Here is a 21003-nt window from a genome sequence, read left to right as displayed (position 1 = left end):
AATAAGATGTTAAGAATTTATTTCTTCATTTGTAGTGTTTGTGTATTTGTGTGTATGTGTGTAGGATTAAATAGTAAATATTATGTTAATGTTATTATGCTGATATATTTTTATTCCGTCATTACTTTTTCATGGGAAAATATGAACTTATTTCATGACAGACTTGAATTTACTATTTTCAATTATAGACAATTATATTTTTAAATATTTTTGTTTTGTTTATCCTGCCTTTCATGTTCCTTTATCTTCAGTTAAGTGCATATATTGGTTTATCTGTTTGAGGAAGTTCTTTGGAATACTAAAGGCATTACCATGCCTCTCGAATAGACAGTGATAGGTAAAAGCATGTAAAACTCTAGTCTCAGCCATATCACACAACCACCAAGATCATAGATGAAGAGAAGGAGGTGCTAAGTGTCTTCCAACTCTTCTAATCTGCACGGAGAGAGAGCCTTACTTTCAAACTAACGGGTATAGACCTCTGTAAAACAAATGGGGGTGCTACCAAGAATGCAAAATGAATCCCCTAGTACAAATACGCTAGTCAATGCCAGTGGATTCATAGTTTTAGAAAGTTTCTAGTCTGTGCAGACAAATGAAGGCATTATATCAAAAACTGATGCTATAACTACCCTTTTTATATTTTTTAAGTTGTTATATAATGATACATGTATAAAAACTGCATTATCAGGTCAGGGTTGAGCCTATTACAGTTTTAAATATGTGTTTTATTAAAATACAAAGCTGACTTAGAAAACGTATATAAATACTAGTATTTCATTTTCATTGTTCTAATTTAGTTAAAATTTCCCTTTTATCTTCAGATTTAAATTTTTTTCTTACCTTTCATTAATAGGTAGTATAGATCAATCAGTGTTAAAAGAATTACCCCCCGAACTTCTGGCAGAAATTGAATCCACCATGCCACTTTGTGAACGTGTGAAAATGAATAAACGCAAGCGTAGCACAGTTAATGAAAAGCCAAAATATGCTGAAATCAGTTCAGATGAAGATAATGATAGTGATGAAGCTTTTGAATGTAAGTATCACATAATTTTATTATTACTTTAGAATTAAAACGCAGGTTGATATGTTTGTCTCATTCATAATTTGGGGGGTTAGGAACAGTACAGTGATCTTAATTCTCAATAACTTAGTATAGCAAGGCTTTTTCTTTATACTAAAAAACGTGTGACAGATGAGATCAGTTGGCACCAAGAAAAAAAATTTTAATGAGCTATGATTAGTGTCAAATAACACAGGTATGTGTCTGTATTTAGCAAACATTTATTGAGTTCCTACTATATATGTTAGGCACTGAGATTAAAAATATAAATAAGATGTGGCCCCTGTCTTTAAAGAGCCTTCAGTCTAATGGGGGAAATATGTAAACAGTTGTAGCACAGTGAGAAAAGTACAGTGATAGTAAGTAAATCCAGGGTGCTATGGGAGCACATTGGATTGACATCAAAATTATACGTGGGTTTCAGGGAACGCTTACTGGAAGAGGTGACACTTGAGTTGAGTCTTGAAGGACACATAGGAGATAGCCAGGTGAAGAAATATTTAAAACCATACTATCACTAAATTATGAATGGATTAGCCACATTGCCAATTATCTGTGTGGTTTGGACCTGGCTTCTCCTTTTTGCCCAGCTGTGTCCTGGAATTCCTCCCTTGTTTCACTGTTTTCCAGAGCTGGCTTCTTCACTACACAGCTACCTCTCTACAACACTGTGATCACCTGTCTTTGCACTAGACTTGCTATACCTCGCCTGTCTTCCTACTGGTCCACTGAAAAAGTTCTTCTCTTTTATCCCTATCTTCCTTCTTCTGGAGCAAGAGAATTGAGCCTAGCCAAGAGGGGTCAGCAACCTTGTTTGACTTAAACGGCATTCAGTGGAAACAGACTATGGGAGATCTTCACTTGTGTGCCAACTGACTTAGTCATTTTGACCAAAAGAACTGGGAAGACCTCCAGTGTATTCTACCTTTTCCACCTAGTTTCCATAGATTGAGGTGTGACAAGCAAGGGCAGGAAGGACAGATGCATGCTGCCAATTTTAAATGTATATTGCTGATGGAAATCCTTCACCTCCTCCAAAGTTTTTAATGTTCATTTACTCTGATTTTCTTTAAATTGTGAGCTCTTGAGCTATGAGCAGTAGGCTATAAATACTGAACAAATCTGAAGAAAGTTTTAAAATTGAAATAAAATATATAGCAAAGTTAATCTGACAATTATATGTACAATTGTTATCATTTGTATTCTCATGAGATGTATTTACATGGAATATATTTCAATGGCTAAACTTAATACTTTTTTTATTATAATCAAACATTTTGGTCATATGGGAACATATATTCTGGAAAGGGATAGGAGAAAGGAGATCTGGTGGCTCATAAACTCACTCCCCTTTATAGACATGCCTCTCCTTCACTCTCTCTCCTGCTCCCTAAAACATCACCCATTTCTAAAGGGAGTAGTTAAGAAGGAGGAGTTCTTTAATTGCAGACTGATTTCAAATCACACTTCAACTCCCATTTCACTGAGAGCGGCTGAGCTCCTCTCATTGCTAAGCTGAGGAGAATTTTGAAGCTACCTTGCGGTTAAGTAGAAAGGATAGCACAATCAGAAATGGCCATCAAGTGTAAGAGAAGAGAGCCACACATGCCTTATGTTTGTCATGAGTGCAGCCACTATTCTTTTCCTTGCTTTCTGTTAGGAGAGCTCTCATTTCATCTTATGGAAGCACTTAGTGTCGTCTTAAAGCCATGAACCCTGTTATATCTGTTTCCAAGTGTACCGAAAGCTCGTATCAGAGAACCTCAGCTTCAGCCCTTGCTAGGAGGAAGAAAAGTTTCTCTGGATTTTTTAAGAGACTTCAGAGTAGCTTCCTGTTTTTCTAATTTCTATACAAGTAACTATAGAAAAATTTACTCTGGAGCCGCTGATTTGAGAGATGGAGGAATTGCAATTGGTAGTTTACATAAACACATTGTCATTATACCACAACAAAAACAATGCAGTGAGAATATAGTGTAGTACAAAATGTAAAAGTAGTATGAGAACATAAACACAAGCGTTATGTTGCTTTGAGAGAGACCGTTTGAAACTTAAGGTTTTACTGCAGTTTAATCAAATTGCCCTCCTGAAAATCTAAAACTAAGGCAATTGTTTTGTTGAAGGATGGGGGAAAGGTTGAGGGGTAACTTTGAAAGTTGGGCCACATAGATCTGGATAGCCATAGCACAACTACAAGGTCAGTGTGTTGCTGGGGAAGGAGGGAAGATGTAAGCTAAAGAGCAATGTAGGTGAAAGTTAGGGAAGGTGGAAGACACTCAAGTCATATTTTATCTACCTGTCTACTGAGCTCCTCCCCTACTTCTTGAGAGTAATAGCAAAAGAATAAACTAGTAACAATGAATTGGGATCCTGATAACCTTATTACAACACACTGTATCATAGAAGTTGGGTGGGGATTTTTTCTAATTTGCCGTCCTATTTTTATCCAAATTTCCTAAAGTTTAATGGATGTGAAACAAAAAATCTTCAAGGCCTATAAAAATTATCACCGGTACGGTATTTTGTATGTTCTTGCTAACAACTGTAAGATTTTTCAAGCGTTTTCTAATCATAGAATTGAATGCTTGAAATGGATTTCATATGAAATTAAGTTTCAAAAGGACTAGGTCATATTTGAGGTCATAGAATTCTTTCTGAACAAGTTTGCTTATTAGTTGTTTTTCCTCATGTTTGATAGGTATGTTAGTACTTGTTGAAAAAGTATTTATTGAATGCTAAATGTTTCTCTGACACACACACACACACACACCCCTTATATTAGTTTATAAGGCAGCCTCTCAACTAAGAGAACGTACTGGGGCATACCCTAATTGCAAAAGGGGAGAAAGTCCTACTTCTTCCTCATATTTCATAGTCAAATTTATGCCTAATTATGAAGAAAATCATTGGAGATTTAAATATATGCATTTACATTTGTCTTTTTTTATGAACCATCTTTCTGTGCCAAGTCTATGACCAAAAAGAGGAAACAAAATTATCTTTTTCTGCCATACTGTCAGTAGATTGGACAGAAGGGTCCAGAACCAGAAACCAAACTAGATTCTCGAATAGGAACAGCTAAGGCAGCATGTAAGGGTGAGATTAGCCAGAGTGTAGGCATTGCTTATTCACACATAAGGGCACCAGTACAAGCGTAGTAGAATACATCTATCTATGCTAGTAAGATTGGCATCCTTAAATCTAAGAATTTAAGGGGACTCAAGCGTTATTTTTGTCTTAAGTATTTGAGTATTGATCATAGTTAGGGATTTGAAATAGAAGTCAGCTACAAGAAAGCAAGGGAGTCACATTTAGTTCAACGATTAGAAAGTATTTCATTGTCAGCAACAAGTGGCCAAAACAAGAATCCCAAGATGTAGGACACATTACTTCTCTAACCTAGTTTTAAGTTGTTGGTACTGCATGCAAGAGCAGGTATGGTAAATATTTGTCACTTGTACTGCCCTCAGGCTCTCACAGGACAGACATTTCTAATCAGTCTTTCTTGCTGAAATATGATGCTTTCTCAAGGAAATATAATGTTCTTGGCAGCTATTACCATTTGATCAGAGTTGATGTGTCAGATGAAATCTGTTTGCCAGTTCTGCCTAGAAGTTCCTGTCAATACTGGTGATTTTAGCAGAATGCTTAGACCCTTGGAAAGATGGGGGAGGGACTGAAGGTAACATACATAAATTTGTTTATATAGCATTTATAAGCTTAAAAGCTTTTTTCTTTGGGTTTAAGCAAATATGTTATTGGGGAACTGAATTCAGTGTGAGTATTTACAACTGTATGGATTTATTCTATCTCTGTAGGCCTGTGACATTAGATGATCAGTCTGTTGAATTTTACCTAAATTGTGGGCTTAACTTGACTTTTAATTGTTGGTATACATGGTTACCCCATATTCTATAACACTTTCTCAAAAGTTTACTTTTCCTCCAAACCCTACTCCCCATCAGTAATCTAAATGCTTTAAGGTGTTTCTGTTTTTCATCCAAATCCTAAATAAAGATTGTTTTGCATGCCTTAATTCATCCTGATGGTTAGATATTATCTTTACTGACTCGCTGATTATATCTTTCTTTGAAATGAGCGCTGTTTAATTCCCAGAACATTCCTATCTATATTTGTTAGCAAACCAAATTCATGTAAAAATATTTAAATGTAGATAGATATTGCTAAAATAAGTGATACTATTTCTATACCGTAATTCATATTTCTGATTAAACAGAAAAACTCAGAATTTCCTAGACCCACACAATGATTTTCCCCCATGTGGTAAATTTGTGAAGTACAAGCTTTAATAGTTTTTTTAAATGAGGTAAATTATTTGTCATGGGGATTTGCTTTTAGCCTCTAGGAAACGACATAAAAAAGATGATGATAAAGCTTGGGAATATGAAGAACGTGACAGAAGAAGCTCTGGGGATCATAGGAGAAGTGGCCACTCTCATGAAGGAAGAAGGAGTTCAGGTGGTGGTCGTTATCGAAACCGAAGCCCATCAGATTCTGACATGGAAGATTATTCTCCTCCTCCCAGCCTTAGTGAGGGTAATACATCAGTATCAACGGATTTCTTACATAAGCCACCTTAAATTTAGGGGTTTAACTTTGAAGACTCTTTGATACTTTTTTCTGAGCTCATTAACAACTCCTAATTGTTAATCAAGACAAAAGTATGTATTTAGTTTGGAATGGCAGTGGTTATTGTTTAAGTATTTAATGTTCTGGAAGAACCTAAGCACAAGAATAGAAATATTTTAAGTTGTCTTTCCTGTATTTCAATATTTCTTTTGTTTGATTTAGTTGCTAGAAAAATGAAGAAAAAAGAAAAACAGAAGAAGAGGAAAGCTTATGAACCAAAACTAACACCTGAAGGTAAATTTTTGTCTTTGTTCATAGTGTTCAACTTCAGTATTCTACTTGTAATATGATCATAATAAGTTTTTATTTTTTCTTTTTGTAGAAATGATGGATTCTTCAACTTTTAAGAGATTCACAGCCTCAATAGAGAATATTTTGGATAATTTAGAAGATATGGATTTTACTGCATTTGGTAAAATCATTTTAATATATATTTACTTCTAAATATAAAATCAATTTTAAATGTATTTATTTACCTATGTGTCTAGCTTTCTGCCAGTTATCTAGTAGATACAGAGGCATGATTAAGTGCTCTCAAGCAACTTGAAATCTGGTTGTAGAGTCAAGTGTAGTCTATATTGTCAAGAAATTGAAAACTTTAGTATAAAAATCAGGTATTATTAATTATTGATAGTGTCTTAAGAATCCCGAAAGTGCAGTTACCAAGGTAGGTGAGAGTAATTAAGGAAACCTTAACGCAGGTAAGACTTGAGTAGGTCCTAGATAAGGACCTAAGTACTAATTTGATCAAGGATGCAGAAACAGGAACCCATGCATCTGCTCATTTATTCTTACAGCCAATATTCATTGAATACTTGCTCTTTGTCAATAATATATTAAGTGCTAGAGATGCAAAGATAAATATCCCAGCTCCTGGTTTCAAGTAATACAGAATCTAATACGGAAAACAAAATAGTAAACCAATTAACATACAATAGGATTAATGTAATATTTATATATTCCTTTTATAATAATATGTAAAGATCATATCTATAAATATAAAAATGTAATGTGCTTGCAGTGTTTAGAGCTATTCTCAACCATTTTATGCCACCTTCAGCTGGTACAAACATTTTACCTAATTTTACAAAAGCCATGTGATATACAATAATTTCTGATATGAGTCCATCTATTTGAAAATGCCTTAAAAGGTATATTACCCTTTATATTATATTACCCTTGATTTTAAAAATATTTGTTTTGTCAGAGTTACTTGCCTAAGTATCATTAATACATTTCTCCATTATTTGGAGTAGCAGTTTTGTCATTTATAAAACTCCAGTGGTGTGCTGAGAAACTGTCTCCCATGTCATTGAAGATCCCAACCAGAAGACAGATGACACTCTCAAATTGGGATAATTTGAGGAGGACTTACTTACAAAGAGACCAGTTTCAGAGTTAGGGACAGAATAGTGCCAGAATCCAGGGTTAACAACCATGAAACTGTTACCATCGCTGCTTCGAAAGGAACAAGGGTAAAGAGAAGTTACCAGAACTCTCACTCTGTAGGGAAAAAAGTATCGTAGACTGCCTTGAAAAAAGGCAGTAACCTTTTGGTCAGAGGACATAGGCAGCCTGGGGAGACCGTACAAGGAAGGAGTCACGGATATAAATACCCTGACCTCACTCTCCTTCTCTTTAGATCTTCTGACAGGGCACTCCACTAGCTGTACCCAAACAGAAGCCAGAGGGCATGAGAGACTGTTATGTAGTGCACACAGGTCAGCCCCCTGGGGCAGAGAACTTGGTTGAGAGTGAAGACACGAGATCTGAGTCCTCTTTCCATCCCAGTCAGAGCTCTAGTTTTAATCCCTGTCCTCGCTTGTTAGGGGTGCGCTTGAGGTGTGCAGAAGCCTCTTAGGTTGTTATTTGTTTAGTTTGTTTGTATTTGTCTATGTGTCCAGAAATTTTATTAAAAAATTAAACTTACTATTTTGAGCTATGTATTCTCCCTTAATTGTTTGGTTTGGTTTTTCAGGTGATGATGATGAAATTCCTCAGGAACTTCTCTTAGGAAAACACCAGCTTAATGAACTCGGCAGTGAATCTGCTAAAATTAAAGCAATGGGTATAATGGATAAGGTATCTCACTAAAGTAAATTTTATATATTTACTTAAGGTCTGATCTTTGAAATTAAAGTTTCCAAGGCAAATTACAAAGTTTACATAAAGTAAATAATACTGAAAACAATTTCTGGTTGCCTTCTGAGAGGCTAACTGAATTTTTTTTTTTTTTTAAACTTGAATCAAAGAAGTATTCTGTAAGTTATTCTAAAGAAAACTGTATCTCATTGCACCGAAAGAGGCATGGGCCTGGATTTGTTTTTCTTGTTATTGTCTCAGATATTCAGATTATTTAAATGTAGAAATACACTAAATTTTTCCTTGGCGTTTGCTTTAGCCATTTAGAGTGGTAAAAGGGTAATGCTACAGTTTCAGCACATTAATTGTTAATAAGTACATAGTCTCATTGCTGTAGGCTTTATAATAATTTTTGTGAGTTGTCTTTCCTGTGAGTTCTCTGTTGCTAAATAGTCTCATTCTTTTCTAATGAAATAGCAGAGTATTTTTCATTGATAATAACTTCAGACAATAGTGACAGCATCAAGGGATGGCTTCCCATAATCTTTATGAGCCACCATTCACTTCCTAAACTACTGCATGATTGCTGTGCAGATACAATTTCAAGATGAATCCTCTCTCCTCCTCTTCTCTCTCTTTTTTTTTAATTTATTTATTTTGAGAGAGAGCGAGAGAGAACGTACGAGTGGGAGGGGCAGAGAGAGAGAATCCCGGGCAGGCTCCATGCTGTCAGCACAGAGCTAGACGCCGGGCTCGATCTCGCAAACCATAAGATCATGACCTGAGCCATCCAGGTGCCCCTCTCCTCTTCTAACCAGGGCAGGTTCCTTTTGTACAGAATTATCTGTTCTCTGTATCTGTGAATTGGGTTGGTTTTTGTTGGTTTTAGATTCCACAGGTGAGATCATATGTCATTTGTCTTTGACTTATTTCTCTTAGTGTAATGCCCTCAAGGACCAATCATGTTGTCACATATGGCAAGATTTCCTTTTTTATGGCAAAATAATATTCCATCGTGTATATACCACATTTTGTTTGCCCATTCATCCATCTCTGGACACTGTGGATGCTTCCATGTCTTGGCTATTGTAAATAATGATGCAGTGAACATGGGGGTGCATATATCTTTTTAAGTTAGTGTTTTCTTCTCCTTCACATAAATACCCAGAAGTGGAATTGATGGATCTTATGGTAGTTCTATTTTTAGTTTTTTGAGGACCCTCCATATTGTTTTCCATAGTGGCTGCACCCAATTACATTCCCACCAGTAGTGCACAAGGGTTTCCATGAATTTGTGTTTTAAAGCCAGACATATCACATAGTTAACCAATAATTAATGTGCTTTTAGTTCATAGTATTGCTATGTGCAGAGAGAGAGATTGATTTATTGTATAGGAATATGTCATCAGTTTTCTGAGATGACACTTCCAATCCTAAGTTTATTTCATAAATTCTGTTATTATATATAGCTATTATTTCTGTTTCTCAAAGTGAATTTGCTGAGTATTTTCAAAGTATGGGAAGTTTACCAAAGTCTCAGTAGTTTAGGGGCACCTCGGTGGCTCAGTTGGCTGTGTCGGACCCTTGATTTTGGCTCAGGTCATGATCTCACAGTTCGTGAGATCTTGCTCTGTGTCAGGCTTTGTGCTGACAGTGTGGAGCCTGCTTGGGATTCTCTCTCTCTGCCCCTCCCCCACTTGTGCGCCCATTTTTCTTCCCCACCCCTTCTCTCTTTCAAAATAAATAACCTTTTTTTTTTTTTTTTTTTTTTTTTAAAGTCTTGGTAGTTTGGGGCCCCTGGGTGTCTCAGTCGGGTTAAGCATCCAACTTTGGCTCCAGTCGTGATCTCACGGTTTGTGGGTTCAAACCCCGTGTTGGGCTCTGTACTGACAGCTTAGAGCCTGGAGCCTGCTTCAGATTCTGTGTCTCCCTCTCTCTCTGCCCGCTCCCACTCGCACTCTTGTCTCTCTCTCTCAAAAATAAACATTAAAAAAAAAAATTTAGGGGCTCAGTTGGTTAAGCATCCGACTTCGGCTCAGGTCATGATCTCACAGTTCATGGGTTCGAGCCCCACGTCCTGCTCTGTGCTGACAGCTTAGAGCCTGGAGCCTGCTTCAGATTCTGTGTCTCCCTCTCTCTCTGTCCCTCTCCCGCTTGCACTCTGTCTCTCTCTCTCAAAAATAAACATTAAAATAAAAATTTAGGGGCTCAGTTGGTTAAGCATCCAACTTGCTCAGGTCATGATCTCACAGTTCATGGGTTGGAGCCCCACGTGCTGCTCTGTGTTGACAGCTCAGAGCCTGGAGCCTACTTCCGATTCTGTCTCCCTCTCTCTCTCTGATCCTCCCCCACTTGTGTTCCTTCTCTCTCTCTCCAAAAAATAAACGTAAAGTCTCAGTATGCGTGTGTGTTCGTTTGTTCATATGCATGTTCAGGGTCACTGCCACAAGAACAGGGGCCAGGCATCAGAACAAACTCAATCTTCACAAGCTATATGTTAAGAGTAGTAATGTGCATTTGTGCCCATTCTTTGTTTGCTTTTCTGTCCTTGAGAAACAAGGGATTAATTCTCTACATAATTCAGATTTAAATAGAGAATCTAAGTGGGAAAATTTTCTTTTCTCACTCTTTAATATATTCTTTTTTTTTAATTTTTTTTTTTTTTCAACGTTTATTTATTTTTGGGACAGAGAGAGACAGAGCATGAACGGGGGAGGGGCAGAGAGAGAGGGAGACACAGAATCGCAAACAGGCTCCAGGCTCTGAGCCATCAGCCCAGAGCCTGACGCGGGGCTCGAACTCCCGGACCGCGAGATCGTGACCTGGCTGAAGTCGGACGCTTAACCGACTGCGCCACCCAGGCGCCCCTCTTTAATATATTCTGTAGCCCAAAGGTGATAATTGTACACAATGTTTCTTGAATAATTTATTACTTTTACAAATGATTGATTTTAAAAAATTGTGTTGCTATTTCAGCTTTCCACTGACAAAACTGTGAAAGTCCTAAATATCTTGGAGAAGAATATTCAAGATGGGTCCAAGCTTTCCACTTTGTTAAATCATGTAAGTTTAAGATCCATATTGTTAATTTTACCTTTACCTTTACTAAGGTTTTTTCAAAAGAACTTTGATTTGTAGGGAAATCCCAAATTTCATTAATTTAAGCTAAACTACCATTTGCTAGTTATGTTCATTAGTGCTGCTGCTAAATTACAGTTAGTAATTCAAAATTACATTGTCAGTTCACTGCTTTGACATAAGCAACAGATTTAAATTCATTTCAGTTTACAGAACTGATCTTTAATCTTACTTTATGCTCTTCCTTGTGTAAGTGGATGAGTGTGTTTAAAATATTTTTTCATTTATGAAATGATAGTAATTCTTTTTCTTGACCTTTCCTGAAGAATTAAATAGTTAGAAACTTTATGTTGATTTCCTAATGTATCCTAAAACAGGAATCCTTATATACCATTTTTATACCTTGTTCAAATGGTCATTGAAAAGATTAAATCAAATAGTTCATATTAAGTGCTTAACAGTGTCTCCACATCTTAAGTTCTCAATAAACATTAGCAAATGTTAATGTGCTAATGGCAAATGTTTATGTGAAAAGCAGTAGCAACATAATGTAATGGTTTATAAACTGATTAAAATAAATGACCTGGAGTCTACCTTCCTAGCAGTGTAGCTGACTTTCAAAATCATGTCTATATTCGAATTGATCTTGATAGCTCTACCATTAATAAATAGAAACACTGATGCTTATAGGCATTTATTATGAGATAAGAATTTGGGAAAGTTTTGAGTTACTGAATTTTCCTTATTTTTAAAACCTGATTACAAAACTATTGTATTTATTATAGAAAATTTCCAAAACACAACAAGCTCAAAATGGTCTGTCCATATTCTCATCTAGCAGTAACCACTATTAACACTTTTGATGTATCCTAAAACACTTAGTACATGCACTGGATCTTATGAGAGAAGTGTTCTTGGTATTTGTAGAAGCCACAGGATTGCTAAGTGATCTACATGGAATAAAAAATCTAGAAAAATAATCTCACGACATTTCTATTAAATATATCTATATTTTTCCAATGCCCTTTTTAAATTAGTTTTTGAATGAGAAACAGAGGGCCTAGAGAAACCTATAGTGGCAATCTACTACGTCCTTAATCTACAAATTTTTTTAAAAGACTTTGACAAGAAATTGTAACAAATGTCAAGAATCTAGAGTTCTGGAGAGCTGGCAGACTCAGTCTTACTGAAATTATTCTACTTCCTGAAGCCTTAGCATTATTTAATGTGTTGCAGATAGCCTTAACATTTGACACGAATGATGAACGTTCTTAACTGACTATTCCATACAACAATTTTATTGTCTAAGAAAGGCTACTTTATCTTATTTTTTTGAGTAGGTATGTAAGCAGTAAAATGAAAAAAAGCTTAGAGAAGTAGGAAAAAATAATGGAGTTTTTAGGCATTAGTGATTAGAAAGCCCTTCTCTGCTTTACATATATCATGATTTTGTTTGTTTCATTTCCCAATGTATATAAGCTTTGAATAACATGCATTTGAAAGTATTCCTGGAGTGTAAAGTTTGTATTTCATAAATTAAGGATGTGATAGGATTCTCACTCTCAAAGTAAGATTAAAAGCACTCCTTCCCAATTATAATGTAAGTTGCTAGTATGTAAATTAAAATGCAGTCTTCTGTCAGTTGAATTATCCATTTTAGAAAATCAATTATGTTTTCAGTAGTCTGCATAATAACCACTTTAATCTCTGTTTCAAAAATACGGTGATGTTTGAAAACAAGTAATAGGAATGAGACTATTACATTTTACTACTTTTAAGTGAGGTCTACTGTTGTTTTCATATTTGCTTCATTCTCACAATAGCAAGCAGAACTTACAAAGTTTTGACTGTCATAATGTTTATACCCCAAACACAAAATTATTTATATAGAGTCTTTAGCTAATAAATCTTAGGTTTGGATAAAGTACATAGAAGATAAAGATAACTATAACTTTGTCATTGGAGTGTCATCTAGTGGTGAAATTAGGAGATAGAGTATATTATGTTTGAAAACTTTGAAATAAAAATCTTAAAGTAATATCAGTTTTGTACTTCATTCCTGATGTTCATGCATGTACATGCACTGGGGCACTTGACTGGCAGTAGAGCATATGACTCTTGATCTCAGGGTCGTGAGTTCAAGCCTCACATTGGGTGTAGAGCTTACTTTAAAAAAAAAAAAAGTACATACATAAAAATACTTAACATGTTTCCACTAGGGAAAATCAAATATATCTCTTTTTTAATATATATTTTAACCTATAAATGTGTTTGTTTCCATTTCACTAACAATGTGCTGTTTTATAGAATAACGATACTGAAGAAGAAGAAAGATTATGGAGAGACCTTATTATGGAGAGAGTTACAAAATCAGCAGATGCCTGTCTTACAACTATCAACATTATGACATCCCCTAACATGCCAAAAGCTGTATATATTGAGGATGTAATTGAAAGAGTTATACAATACACTAAATTTCATTTGCAGAATACGCTCTATCCTCAGTATGATCCTGTTTACAGACTAGATCCTCATGGAGGTTGGTTTGCCTTTTTATATTGAAAGCTGTTGAGTATAATGTCAAAATTTTCTATAATTTTATTATGTTGGATGGGTCAGAATGCAAGAACTTAAAATGGCCAAAAATTATTAGATCCCATAAATTATAATAAATACTGGCTTTAATTTACCTAGAGTATAGAACTTTTAGTTAATCTAGTACTGTTTAAGTGTAATTTCTTTAGCAAATATTTACATATATTAGAAGTAATTTCTACTGGTTAGGGAAAAATCCCAGATAATATGAGCTTTTGGTTCTATTTATCCCTTCCCCCTAATTTTATGCAGAATATAGGTTATCCACAAAATGAATTGATTCAAGATGTATATTCTTTGTCTTATTTATAACCTTTATAAATGAACAGTGAAATAGTTAACGTATATATATTTAAAAAGAGAGGAGGGCACCTGGGTGGCTCAGTTGGTTAAGCCTCCAGCTTCGGCTCAGGGCATGATCTCATGATTCACGGGTTCCAGCCCTGTGTTGGGCCCTGTTCTGACGGCTCAGAGCCTGGAGCCTGTTTCCAATTCTGTGTCTCCCTCTGTCTCTGCCCTCTCCTGTTCACGCTGTCTCTTTCTCTCAAAAATAAATAAATGTTAAAAGAAATTTTTTTTTTTTTAATAAAAAGAGGGGGATATACTAGGTGTTCATGAATAATCTATAATTAATTACTTATTGTTTAATAATTGCAAGTTAATGGAAAGGGAAATAGAATCTTACCATTCTGCACCAATGAGAAAAAATAGAAAGGTAAGTATTTTATAAGAATTTTGGTAGCCACTGAAATGTGCCATAGATTATCTGTTACAAGAATGATTACTTACAGGGCACATGGATGGCTCAGTCAGTTAAGCATTGGACTCTTGGTTTTGGCTTAGGTCATGATCTCACCATTCGTGAGATCAAGTCCTGCATTGGGCTCATGCTGATAGTGCAGAACCTGCTTGGAATATTCTGTCTCTCTGTCTCTTTCTCTCGAAATAAATAAACTTACAAAAAAAAAGAACGACTACTATCTAAATATCCCTAGAGAATAAATTTCTTTTTTTTTAAATATTTATTTCTGAGAGAGAGGGAGCAAGGAGGGGAGGATCAGAGAGAGAGGGAGAGAGAGAATCCCAAGCTGCACTGACAGCGTAGACCTCCACGTGGGGCTCAATCTCGCAAACTGAGATAATGACCTGAGTCGGAATCTTAGCCAACTGAGCCACCCAGAGGCCCCGAGAATATTTCTGTTTTAATAAATACCAGCTTTATTTGCCATGTTGTGTATTTATGTACCACCCCCTCCCCCTAGAAAAGTGTTCCCTTAATTCATAAAACAGTTTTATTACTGTTTATTAAAAATTATTAAAAGTTGATAAATTACTTGTTTTGAATTTTTTTTCATTTTAGGAGGCTTGTTAAGTTCAAAAGCAAAACGGGCTAAATGTTCTACCCACAAGCAGAGAGTAATAGTAATGCTTTATAATAAAGTTTGCGACATTGTTAGCAGCTTATCAGAATTGCTAGAGATACAACTTCTCACAGACACAACGATTCTTCAGGTAAGTGTTTTTTGAAGCATTTTGTTACATTTCTAGACCAAACGACTTAAGAATACAGGGTCTGAGTTCAGTATAACCTTGCTTACTCAGTAATAATGGCATCACTATGTTAATTTTTTCCATTCAGAGTATATCTAAAGTGAAGAAATACAAGTCCGGGGAAGTTTTAAAAAACATTTAGGGCACAGAATAGGTGAATGTAGAATTTAAATTCTAGAATTTAGAGTTTAGAGATAAATGATCATTTCCTTTGAAATATGCCAGGATATTTTCATCCAGAGTAGCAAAATGTTTTGTTTCTTTATATTCTTGTGACATTTATCAACCCAACATGGGGAGATCAGATGCCTGTCTTACAACTATCAACATAAATTACAGTCTTTAGGAAGGTATGTGCTGATGTGTTTGAGGGTGAAAGGAGCAGAAACAGAACTAGGTAGATACTGATGATTAATGAGTGTAAAGAAAATGCTGTCTCAGTTTTTTCTGGTAAGTTTATGAATGTTTTGAAATTTAGTTAATGTAGAATGTTTCTGAAATTAACTAGAGATGTATACTGATTACTTTTTTATGTGTACAGGTATCATCAATGGGAATAACACCATTTTTTGTGGAAAATGTCAGTGAACTACAATTGTGTGCCATTAAGTTAGTCACTGCAGTAAGTATAATCAATTCATACTTTTTGTTATCCCCCCCCCCCCGAAAAATATATCCAAACTTGCCAACATTGATGCAGATTCAAGTTTTCCATAGATTTATTTCAACATAAGGACTGTTTTTGTGTGCCTTATATTTTAAACACTTCTAAACTTTTAAAAATACTTCAGTTAATAATTCCTGAATATCTACAATTAAATCAAAATTATTTAAAATCACTTAAATCTTGTCTTTCGTCTCTAAGGTAGCATACTTCTATAAATGAAACTAGTATATTCTAACTTCTACAAGAATGTTACTATAATTAATGATGGAAAAGTTGTACAGATTAAGTCATTGTCATTGAAGATGTTGAAAACATTTTTATTTTAAATGGCAGATATTTTTTATCACGTGATATAGTATTTCTGTTTTCAAATAATTATAATAATTTGAAATATTATAATTACTAAACAGGTATTCTCAAGATATGAAAAACATAGGCAGTTAATTTTGGAAGAAATTTTTACTTCACTTGCAAGATTACCAACCAGCAAGAGGAGTTTGAGGAACTTCAGGTAACTAATTATAGCAAAGACCAAGTACAATGAAGAATTGCATTATATTATAATCCTTATATATTTATTCCTCATCATCCCTGATTTTTATTTTAGTGATCAGATAAAAGCAAGGCAATTCAGTCAGAGCAGCATGAAGAATAACTCAGATATGTGCAAAAACAGTGCACATTTGGGGGACTTAAAGAAGTTCCTTCATCCTCAAGTGTAAAAATCTATGATGAGGTTTTTCAGTCTTGGTGCTGTGGACATTTTGGATAGATAATACTTTGTTGTACAAGACTGTTGTTGTATACATTGTAAGATGCTTAGCAGCATCCCTGACTTACACCTTCTAGGTGACAAGAGAACCACTGCCTCCCCTTCTAATTGGCACAACCAAAATTTTCTCCAGACACTGGCAGATGTCTCCTGAGGGTCAAAATCATCCTTGGCTAAGCCATAACAGAAAATAGGGCTTGAAAAAGTCAAAGGCAGTTCAAGTGTTTTATAGGCCATACTAAGGAACTTAGATTTAATCCTTTATATAGTAGGAAGTCATGGAGACTAAAGGCTCTTAATTCACTAAGCACAGAGTAACTGAGAAATGTTATACACTGCTGTGGTCAGCATGATTTTCTTTGTTGTCATAGGGTATCATTATCATAACTATCATTATAATATTCCTGACTGATTAAGTGTATTAACCTGGCATATAGGATTATGTTTAGATTGCTTTGAAGCCTATCGTACATAAAATAATTATTTTTACCTTAATTTTTTAGCTTCATTGTGTATAGTCTATTAAACCTAAAGAAAAACTATCAGCATATAAGAGAAGTCTTACACCTTTACCGTATCTTTAGAATTGAAGATTTAGAATTTGATTTTTTACATTCTGTGCCACTGGCCTCGTACCCTAGGATATATGATCAAGAGCTGACTGTGTAGCAAATTTTAATAAGAAAATGAGTACCAGAATGCATGGGCATTTGGAAATCTTGAAGACTTTACTTATTTTAAAAATCATTTTGAGAAATGTTTGATACTATCCATTTATAAATTTTTATCTGCAGTGCATATAAAGTATAGAAATTTGTATTAAATATTGTATTTTTCCTTTGACCACTTTAATTATCTAAGTATTTATAGGCATTGAATTGGTGTTTTTTCTAATTTATTAAAAACAGACATAAGGACACTATTGTAAGCACTAAAGATAATGTCTAGAAATATTGGTAAAGCGTCCTGAATTTTCAGATGATAACATGACGAGTCTAGTTGAACTTCTCTTCGTTCTTTGTATGATTTAAATATTTTCTTCTTTATTAAAGGTTAAATAGTAGTGATATGGATGGAGAGCCTATGTATATTCAGATGGTTACAGCACTGGTTTTGCAACTAATTCAGTGTGTTGTACATTTACCATCATCAGAGAAGGACTCTAATTCAGAAGAGGACTCAAATAAAAAAGTAAGGAATCTTTTATAACTCCATACTTTTATAGGAAGCAGCAACTAAATTCTCTACGATTCTTGTAAAACTGAAGTTCTTAATTAGGACTTTTTTTTTTTTTTCAACGTTTATTTATTTTTGGGACAGAGAGAGACAGAGCATGAACGGGGGAGGGGCAGAGAGAGAGGGAGACACAGAATCGGAAACAGGCTCCAGGCTCTGAGCCATCAGCCCAGAGCCCGATGCGGGCCTCGAACTCACGGACCGCGAGATCGTGACCTGGCTGAAGTCGGACGCTTAACCGACTGCGCCACCGAGGCACCCCCTTAATTAGGACTTTTAAGACTGGTCTTTAGGATCCTTATATAGAGCACAGGATTAGTTTTTAGGAAACCTGAGTTCTGGTACTGACAATTTTATCTACTAGTCACAAAACATATAGATCATTTTAATATGAGTTTGTTTGCTCAGTTGTAAATTGGGTATGATAATACCTAACAAGCCTTTTGTATCACCTTGTAAGTTCAAGTGAGATAGTGGATGTGTAAGTGATTATTATAACTGTCTATACTAATGCATACATATAATTGTAATAATATGTAATATGTAATAAAATGTAATTAATTTTCATGCAGAAGTAATGAACACTCTCACTGTTGAGTAAATTATAGCTAAGATTTGCTTTTGGTTTTATGGCTTTTACCTATCAATGCTTATAATTTTTCCAGGTTCTTATAGTATTACAAAAAATTCAAAAGAAACAGTAATGATTCTGTTTCTATATTCTGTTATTTTCAGAATTTTGTGTATGTATATAATAGTGTGTGTGTGTGTATATATATATATATATAATTAAGTAAATGAATAAGTGAAAAATGCAGATCAAGAAAGTTGAGGTCACTGTCCCAATCTGATTTTTCTCTCCCGTCTTTCCTTCCTTATCTTTGGTAACAGTATCATGAGAATGTTTAGCTCCTTCCATATATTTATTTATTTATCTGCATAAATTTAATGTAGAATTTTTTTAATTTACAGAAGTGATAAAGCTAATTTTTTCAGTCAACATTGTTAATACGTAAAACTAATACCAGATTCCTTTTACTTAAACATATATAACTGTATCACAACTTAACAGTTTCTCTAGGTATACTTAGAAGTAGAATATTAAATAGTGTACATGCATTTTTAACTTGTCAGTTTGCTCAACAAAGTGTATTTTAGCTTTCTTTCTGTTAGATTTTATTTATTCTGGTCAGTCTGAAATGATACCATATTTTATTTTGTATATTCCTGGTAACTAGTGAGCTTTTTCATGTATTTATTCACCATTGGATTTCTGAAACTTTGAACAGACTGTTGTATATCCCGTTCTTTAAATTTCTAATAAAGGAATTGAATTTTCTTTTGCATTATATTTCACCATTTCATAAACTTTGAGCTTGGATTGTCTTTTTCTAAATTCTTTTTGTATTTTCAGTCAGTTTCTGCTCACCTAGATCATAAGAAATTATTGTTACCGCATTTGCTTAACCACATTTGTTAGTCTTGCATATTTTAATAAATTAAAATGAAGTCAATATTTTTATTTAGTTTTTATAAGGTATTTAAATGTGTTTACTAAGGGTGCCTGGGTGGTTCAGTCGATTGAGTGACCGACTTCCGCTCAGGTCATAGTCACGCAATTTGTGGGTTCGAGCCCCACATTGGGCTCTGTGCTGACAGCTCAGAGCCTAAAGCCTGCTTCAGATTCTGTGTCTCCCTCTCTCTCGCTACCCCTCCCCTGTCTCTTTCTCTCTCAAAAATAAATAAACATTAAAAAATTTTTAAGAAAAAAAATTTTTTATTTAAAAAAAATTTAAGAAAATGTGTTTGCTAATTGTAGCTTATTTCTTTATATATAAAAGAATAGTCTAAGCTTCTTAGTGTTTAAATGTATCACCCCTATTCAGTAGTAACATGGCAATAGCAACTGAACTAACCTTTTTTTTTTTTTTTTTTTTTTTGGTTATTTTTTATACCTATATAAATTCATTTTTCTCAATCTAGGTTGACCAAGATGTTGTCATTACCAACTCTTATGAAACAGCCATGAGAACAGCCCAAAACTTCCTTTCCATCTTCCTTAAAAAGTGAGCAAAATTAACATAATCTGATTTTTATTTCCCCAGGATAGAAAATAGTTCCTTTATTGTATATAAATGGTTAATCCAGTTTCCTGCTGTAACCTGAACCTTGAATGTGTCACCTTGGCCCTTGAATTCCTGATGTTTAAAATGAGGCAGTTGAAATATTAAAAATCCTAAATCTTGTGAGCTAGCTTATATGTTTGACTCCACAAGTTAAAGTACCAGATTGAAATTCTATAATTTTTCTTCAGTAAATTTGGGGGCATTCTAATTGATCGGAAAGTTTGTGGAGAGAGGTTTACTTGGCCTTTGTAGGAATTTGTGGTAATCTCAGAAAAAGAGTATCATTTTAAAAAATGTGGTGTACTTGCCGAAAAGTTAATGTTTATAATAGTCAATAAATGAATTACCTATAATAGAGGGAAGAATGAATTTGAGAAATAGATTCATTTTAAGCCATGTTATTTATATTTAATGTACTCTCTTATACCTTATTATTAGATATGGGGAAGAAAAAGCTTAGTTAACAAAATTTCAATCATATTGATGGACAAGTCACCTAAATTCACAGCCTTTTCCTTATTTATCTTTGAACAGATGTGGTAGTAAGCAAGGTGAAGAAGATTACAGACCACTATTTGAAAATTTTGTTCAAGACCTTCTTTCAACAGTCAATAAGCCTGAATGGCCAGCTGCTGAACTACTCCTTAGTTTGTTAGGGAGACTGTTGGTAAGAGTATAGCATTTAAAGATTATTAGATTACTAGAAGACAACATAATGAGGATGTACTCTGATTCACAGATGATGAATTCTTTAAAAATGTGTAAGGAAATATGACCATTGCATCTTTATTTTTGCATGTGCATAACTGTACACAATACTGTCAATATTTGGTAGAAAACTTTGAAATCTTGTGACTTTTGGTGCTTTCATTTCATTACAGAAGATAACAGTACTTTAAAAACTTTGGGGTGGGGTTGGCAGTATATTGTTAGTTAAAAGCATCTCAATACTCAATCATAAATTATTATAGTTAATTCATTTCAAAGCATGAAACTGATTAATGTGAATTCTTTTTTATCATTAAGAATATCTAAAAACATGACACTTTCTAGTTCTCATGTAATACAATAGGAAAATGCAAAGAAGTATTATGATTTCTCTTTTTATTTTTAAACTATATTTAGACTTCTGCAATACAAATCATTACAAAGCTTTTGGGACCCTTACATTCTGTGAACT

The 21003-nt window shown here is 34.4% G+C and overlaps 1 protein-coding gene across 3 annotated transcripts in view; it reads left to right on the top strand.

Annotated features, from left to right (window-relative positions):
• NIPBL (NIPBL cohesin loading factor) overlaps positions 1–21003 on the top strand; it is a 201077-nt gene that overhangs the window by 128613 nt on the left and 51461 nt on the right. For 2 of the 3 annotated variants that reach the window (XM_045439979.1, XM_045439996.1), the window contains exons 11-23: positions 857–1039; positions 5426–5623; positions 5879–5950; positions 6039–6128; positions 7695–7798; positions 10775–10861; positions 13184–13415; positions 14832–14983; positions 15564–15644; positions 16100–16200; positions 17514–17652; positions 19681–19763; positions 20358–20490. In XM_045439979.1, the coding sequence (XP_045295935.1) occupies positions 857–1039; positions 5426–5623; positions 5879–5950; positions 6039–6128; positions 7695–7798; positions 10775–10861; positions 13184–13415; positions 14832–14983; positions 15564–15644; positions 16100–16200; positions 17514–17652; positions 19681–19763; positions 20358–20490 (1655 nt within the window). The remainder of the gene's footprint in view (positions 1–856; positions 1040–5425; positions 5624–5878; positions 5951–6038; positions 6129–7694; positions 7799–10774; positions 10862–13183; positions 13416–14831; positions 14984–15563; positions 15645–16099; positions 16201–17513; positions 17653–19680; positions 19764–20357; positions 20491–21003) is intronic. The other variant, XM_045439988.1, reaches the window with a different exon arrangement.

Source organism: Leopardus geoffroyi, chromosome A1, assembly GCF_018350155.1.
Source record: "Leopardus geoffroyi isolate Oge1 chromosome A1, O.geoffroyi_Oge1_pat1.0, whole genome shotgun sequence".
NCBI lineage: Eukaryota > Metazoa > Chordata > Mammalia > Carnivora > Felidae > Leopardus > Leopardus geoffroyi.
Note: the sequence above shows the minus strand (reverse complement) of the source record. Positions and strands in the feature narration are given on the sequence as shown.